A 5,713-nucleotide genomic window follows, 5' to 3' on the forward strand; every position below is an offset into this window, starting at 1 on the left:
CTCCCAAGCGGCGCACTGCAGCAGTGCGCCACGGGGCCGGCCATAGAACCATTGTAACTTTAATGCAAGGAGGTGATAAGATTCAGTATGGATACAAAATGAATAACCAGGCTGGTTCAATTTTCAAGATAGGAATATGTGAATTTTTTCTTTTAGGCTGTAAGCAAAAAAGAAATAAGAAATAGATTCTGTTTTCTTTTAGAATTCTTTGCTTTTGAACTAATAATAGATAGCCTGTATTGTGGTAGATAAACATTTTTTTCAGCAATACTTACTGAGTGTTTATATCATTGGTTAAATATTGGGGGGTCATAGATAAAGAAGATGCGGTCTCTATCATTGAGAAGCTCATACCTAGGAAGTGTTCAAGAAGTTTCTGTTAAATTGCGTTGAAACAATTCCTAATAGAATTGATTGTGTGATTTGTTTTGTATTAGTCTGTTGGTGTTGCTATAACAGAAGTACCTGAGACTGAGTAATTTATAAAGAACAGAGGTTTATTTGGCTCATGATTCTGGGACAGCTGCATCTGGCACGGGCCTCAGGCTGCTTCTACTCGTGGTGGAAAATGGCAGCAGCTGGCAGGTACAAGCAGATCACATGCTGAGAGGAAGCAAGAGAGAGAGAGGGACGTACCAGGGTCTTTTAAACAACCAGCTCTCACAGGAACTAACAGTGCAATGACTTACTCACTACCCCTCCTCCCCCAGAGAGAGCATGGTGGATCCACCCCCATGATTCGAACAGCTTTCAGCACTGCCACATTGGCGATCAGATTTCCCCAGGAGTTTTGGTGGGGACAACACATCCAAACTCTATCAGGTTTCAAACAGAGCATTTCCCTCTGTTTTTATTTAATGTAAATACAAGCAAGTTTTCCTATGGGATAAATTCCCTGTAAAAGTATATAAAAGAAGCAGTTATTAGTATGCTGGAATGTTGGATGGTGTAGTCTTGGGAATCCATTTGAATCAGCACTTCTCTTATTGTGCTTTCTTTAGCCAAGGCTTCTTTCCTCTTGACGGAGATCCCTTGGCTCCTAGGATTTAGCTCTTATTTTTTCCTTTTAATCTGGGTGTCATCTCATTTAGTGATCTCAGTAAATTAATCTTAAGTAGATCTATGTGCTAGGCATTGTAGATATAAGGAAACTAAATTTCAAAGAAGTTAACCTCTTAAGTGGTAGTGTCAGGAGTCAAACCTAGGTTTATCTGATCTTAAAGCCTACACTTTTAACCACTGAGACATATGAGGGCGCTTCAGAAAGTTTGTGGAAAAACAGAATTAAAAGATAATACAAATCTTTCCACAAACTTTTTGAAGTCCCCTTGTATGTAATACACTTACATATACGACTTGGTGCAGTTTCATATTTAAAAAAAATGAGGCAATATATGTAAAGTGTCTGGCATAGAGCCTTATGCATAGTGAGTGTTAAAAAATAATAGTTCCTTTCCCCTCTTTTTATTTTTGCTAGATTAATGCACATGGCTTAAGCCAGGTTTGGAAGAATGGTACTTTTGAGGGAGTGCTACCTCATGCTTTGTAGGGAACTAGTAATCTAAAGTTCCTGCTAGTGTAGGCATACCTACCTGGGCCTGTTTCTGTCACCAAAGTTCTATAGAGAGCTTGAGTCAGTCTGCAAAGCAATTAGGTTTAAGACCATATGCTTAGAAGTGTTTCATGTTTTGTGGATAGCCTGTTAAACCCCCAATTCTGTCTGCAATGAGGAAATACTAGCAAGTAATATTGACATTGTAGTAGTAACTAACCGTACTAGGAGAACAAAATTGCCTTAACAATTATTTTTTATGCTGGTAGATATCTTTTGGGGTTTTGAAGGGTGTGTTCCTTAGAATGAAAACTTTGAAGACGGGGCCAGTCTGGCATGAAGCTGTATGCTGAGTACCCGCAATACGAGTGTATTTCAAAAAGATGGTGGAAAATAGAATTAAAAGATAGTACAAATCTTTCCGTGAACTTTTTGAAGACCCCTCGTAGTGCTTGGCACACAGTAGTGCCGAAGAGATATTTATTGACAGATCAACCAAGTTTCCAGATTCTTTCAGTGGTATTATAAGTTAAGTTGATGACACTTATTCTTTATTGTATCTCATTCTATGTAAAAATTTATTTCACTTGACAATTACTATTCTTAAAATTATTGGCAACAAGTAAGATTGTCTTTGCTCACTAAAGAATGAAATGAGAGGAGAGATTTTCCTGAGATAACTTGGCTAAGTTGGCAGACAGAAGGTGAATTTCCCCAAGGAGTTAGGTGTCTAAAGTTGGTTTTTAGTGTGAGCCATGAAAGTTTGAGAGGTAGATGGGGGATTGTCCTGAGAACAGTCCTCCTTTAGATAAGTAAAGGGTATCTTAAGGAAGAGGTGTTTTGTCAGTTTCTGGACTAGCTGCCTGATCCGAGGCAGCTTGGATGTCAGTTTCCTGGACTAGCTGCCTGATCCGAGGCAGCTTGCGTGTAGATCTTGTTAAATACAGCTTCTGATTTCGAGAGCTTGCTGGGGCATGGTATTCTGCATTCAAATAAGCTTCCAGATGATAATGATGCTGCTGGTTCCAGTACCATACTGAGGAGCAAGGGTCAGGATCCTCGGGTGATTTGTATGTACATTAAAAAAGTCTGAGAAGCACTAATCTGGAGTAGTGGTCTTCAACCTTTTTCACTTACATATTCCCTATTTTGCTTTTCTGAAAAATTGTGTAGTTCCTTGTACAGTTTGCTGGTGCCATCTAAAAATTTTATTGCAAGTTTAGTAGTTGCAAGAGATATAATTTCCAGCATTTTTAAGTGAAATTATATTACTTTTCTTTTGGATTTTTTTTGATGACTGGCTGGTACGGGGATCGAAATCTTGGACCTTGGTGTTATCAGCATCACACACTAACCAGCTGAGCTAAAAGGCCAACCTTATATTACTTTTAAAAATATATCTGGTAGAATCTAAACATAGGGATGTAATACCTTGCATTATTTATTTTAAGAAATTTATGAAAAAGCTTTTAATAGATGGAAATTTTATATTCCTTTTTCTATTGCACTTCTTACAATAAAAGTGTGCGTCTACATTGGTATGTGTTTTTTTGTTATTGTTATTATTCTATAAGTTTTTAAGTCTTATATTCTTTGGGGTTGAGTTGGACACAGGTGATCAAAATAACATGTATTAAAAGTTTCGTTAAATCTTAAGTATTAAGGTGGCTGGCTAGTTAGCTCAGTTGGTTAGAGGATGGTGTTGATAACATGAAGAGGTCAAGGGTTCTTATCCCCATACTGGCCAGCTGCCAAAAACCCAAAACAGTACATTCTTATCTGTTTCTTTATCGTAGTAAACTAATCACTTTTTCCAAATTACTTTACTTACCTGTGGATGACTGTTATATACTTCTAGAATGAGAAGAGATTTAGCATCAATTTTAGTATATTTTGTTTTAACTTTTGTACATTCTGAGGAACCTTAGTCACATGAGTAAGTAGATGGCAGTGAATGGTGTTTAATTATAGCAGTGTATCAGGTCTTTGAACTACTTCTGAATTATTCATGAAAAGATTACATAGTGACCTATTATAAAAAATTAAGTCATTCTGCAATTTTGATAAGCAAAGAATTGCAAAAAGAGATGTTAGTCATTGACTTTTTCAACACCTGTATGTACACCTTCAGGTAATGTGTAGTGATTTTGATTGAGAAGCCTTGACTACAGACAGCTCTCTAGGAGATTAATTTTAGGAAAGAGTGTGTAAGGAAGTGAAAGATCTGCAAGTTAATAGTTTTGAAAGTATCTTTGCATAGTATACCCATTGATCTTTGTGTACTTGTAGGAGTAAGGATACCTAACTGGAAGCCTGTTGCCCTAGAGGGGTCTGGTAGCTGGGTGTGAAGGGAAAAGGAGGTAGCAGTGCAACCAGTCACGTATGTAATGGGGCTGTAACAAGCCCGAATGTTCTTAACATGAGGATTGCCAACACTTTAGAAATATAAGTGCTAGTATCTATAACTTTTAATTTCATTTGCATTTAGTATCATTGAGTTACTAGGAACTTGGTCCTTAAAAAATGAAAGCCCACTTGAGTTTTTCAGAATATAGGTGTGTAATGAAGACCATACTTGCCTAGGATGACCCTGGTGATTTTTACCCGTTATAAATACCTGGGATGTGCTTTTGGGATCCTCTTTGAGACATTCTCCCCAAATTGTTTAGTGCAAGGATGAAAGGGTGATTGAATCAGATCTGAAGGATCTGGTGACTCTTGTAGCCCAAGAACATCAAACTATACATTTTTTTTAATTTGCTAAAAGTAGTTGATAATAGTGTGGAAGAGTCTGTTTCAAGTGAAGTTGGCTTTGATACTGGGGATGGGCTGGGTCAAGTAATACCTACTGTTCTACTTGTTAAAGCTTCTGCTTATCAGAAGTCAGTTTTTCAAGTCGTTAAATCGGAGTCACTGTAGGTAAAGGCTCTTTTTCATCTTTATAGTGACTGGAGGAAAAAAGAAGAAGGATTTTGCTCAGACAACAAGTGCATGTTTAAATTTTATCCAAGAAGCTCTACTGAAGCACCAGTGGCAGAAAGCTGCAGAGTACATGCACAGTTATTTTCAGACCTTGGAAGATTCAGATAGCTACAAAAAGCAGGCTGCACCTGAGGTAAACAAAGTGTGAAACTGCTGGAAGAAATGACAGGTTCCTGAGAGTTTCTGCCTTCGGCTCCACCCACAATAGCATCTACAGGATCTCAAATTGATTATACTAAAAGCTACTAAAAGTTATTCTGGGTGGGAAGTTTGTATTGGGTCATTTTTTGTACACTTTATACTTACCATCATTTTAAAGGAGATAAAAATAGTTTGAATTCTCAGATTCCCCGGTATTCATCCATTCATTCCAATAATTCTTCCTTCTTTCCGTGTGTCATTATTTCCCCTCTCTATAGGAAGTTTGCTGTCATCATACAAAGACGTTTATTCTATCGTAAAATCATCTGTTGACCCCCACTTCCTCCACAGGCTGTGTCTCATTTTTCCACTGTCCCTTTCAGCAAAACTCCTTGAAAAAGTTATTCTCTTTCTCTAGTCACAGTGATCCTTTTTTATTTTTTTCAGTTTTATCGAGACATACTTAACACATCATACAATTCTCTCGTCTAAATTGTACAATTCAATGTTTTTTTAAAAATATCCATAATATTGTGCAACCGTTACCACAGTCTAAATTGAGAACATTTTGTCCTCCACAAAAAACACGTACTCTGTACCCTTTTCAGACTTTCCCTGTTCCTTCCTCCAGTCGCCAGCCCCTGGCAGCCACTCATCTACTTTCTATTCTGGACATTTCATATAAGTGGAATCATAAATTTTGTGGCTTTTTGTGAATGGCTTCTTTAGTTTGTGTAATGTTTTCAAGGTTTATTCATGTTGTAGCATGTATTAATACTTCATTCCTTTTTATTGGCAAATGATATGTCGTCATATGGATATCCCACATTGTATGGGTATACACATTCCATTCATCAGTTGTCACATTTGGGTTGTTTCCACTTTTTGGTTATTATGAGTAATGCTTCTGTGGACATTTGTTTTAATTTCTCTTGGGTATATGTCTAGGAGTGGAATTGCTGGGTCGTGTGGTAACTCTATTTTTAACATCTTGAGGAGCTGCCAGACTGTTTTCCAAAGTGACTACACCATTTTATA

At 37.3% G+C, this 5,713-nt stretch overlaps 1 protein-coding gene across 1 annotated transcript in view; it reads left to right on the forward strand.

Moving 5' to 3' along the window:
- The window catches only part of LOC103610854 (TATA box-binding protein-associated factor RNA polymerase I subunit A-like), a gene marked incomplete at its 3' end in the record, with an annotated part of 25,450 nt that overhangs the window by 1,265 nt on the left and 18,472 nt on the right, over nucleotides 1-5,713 (forward strand). The window contains 1 exon segment of the mRNA XM_008594930.1: nucleotides 4,498-4,667. Within this exon segment, the coding sequence (XP_008593152.1) occupies nucleotides 4,498-4,667 (170 nt within the window).

This window comes from Galeopterus variegatus, unplaced genomic scaffold, assembly GCF_000696425.1.
Source record: "Galeopterus variegatus unplaced genomic scaffold, G_variegatus-3.0.2 Scaffold11899, whole genome shotgun sequence".
NCBI classification, from domain to species: Eukaryota; Metazoa; Chordata; class Mammalia; order Dermoptera; family Cynocephalidae; genus Galeopterus; species Galeopterus variegatus.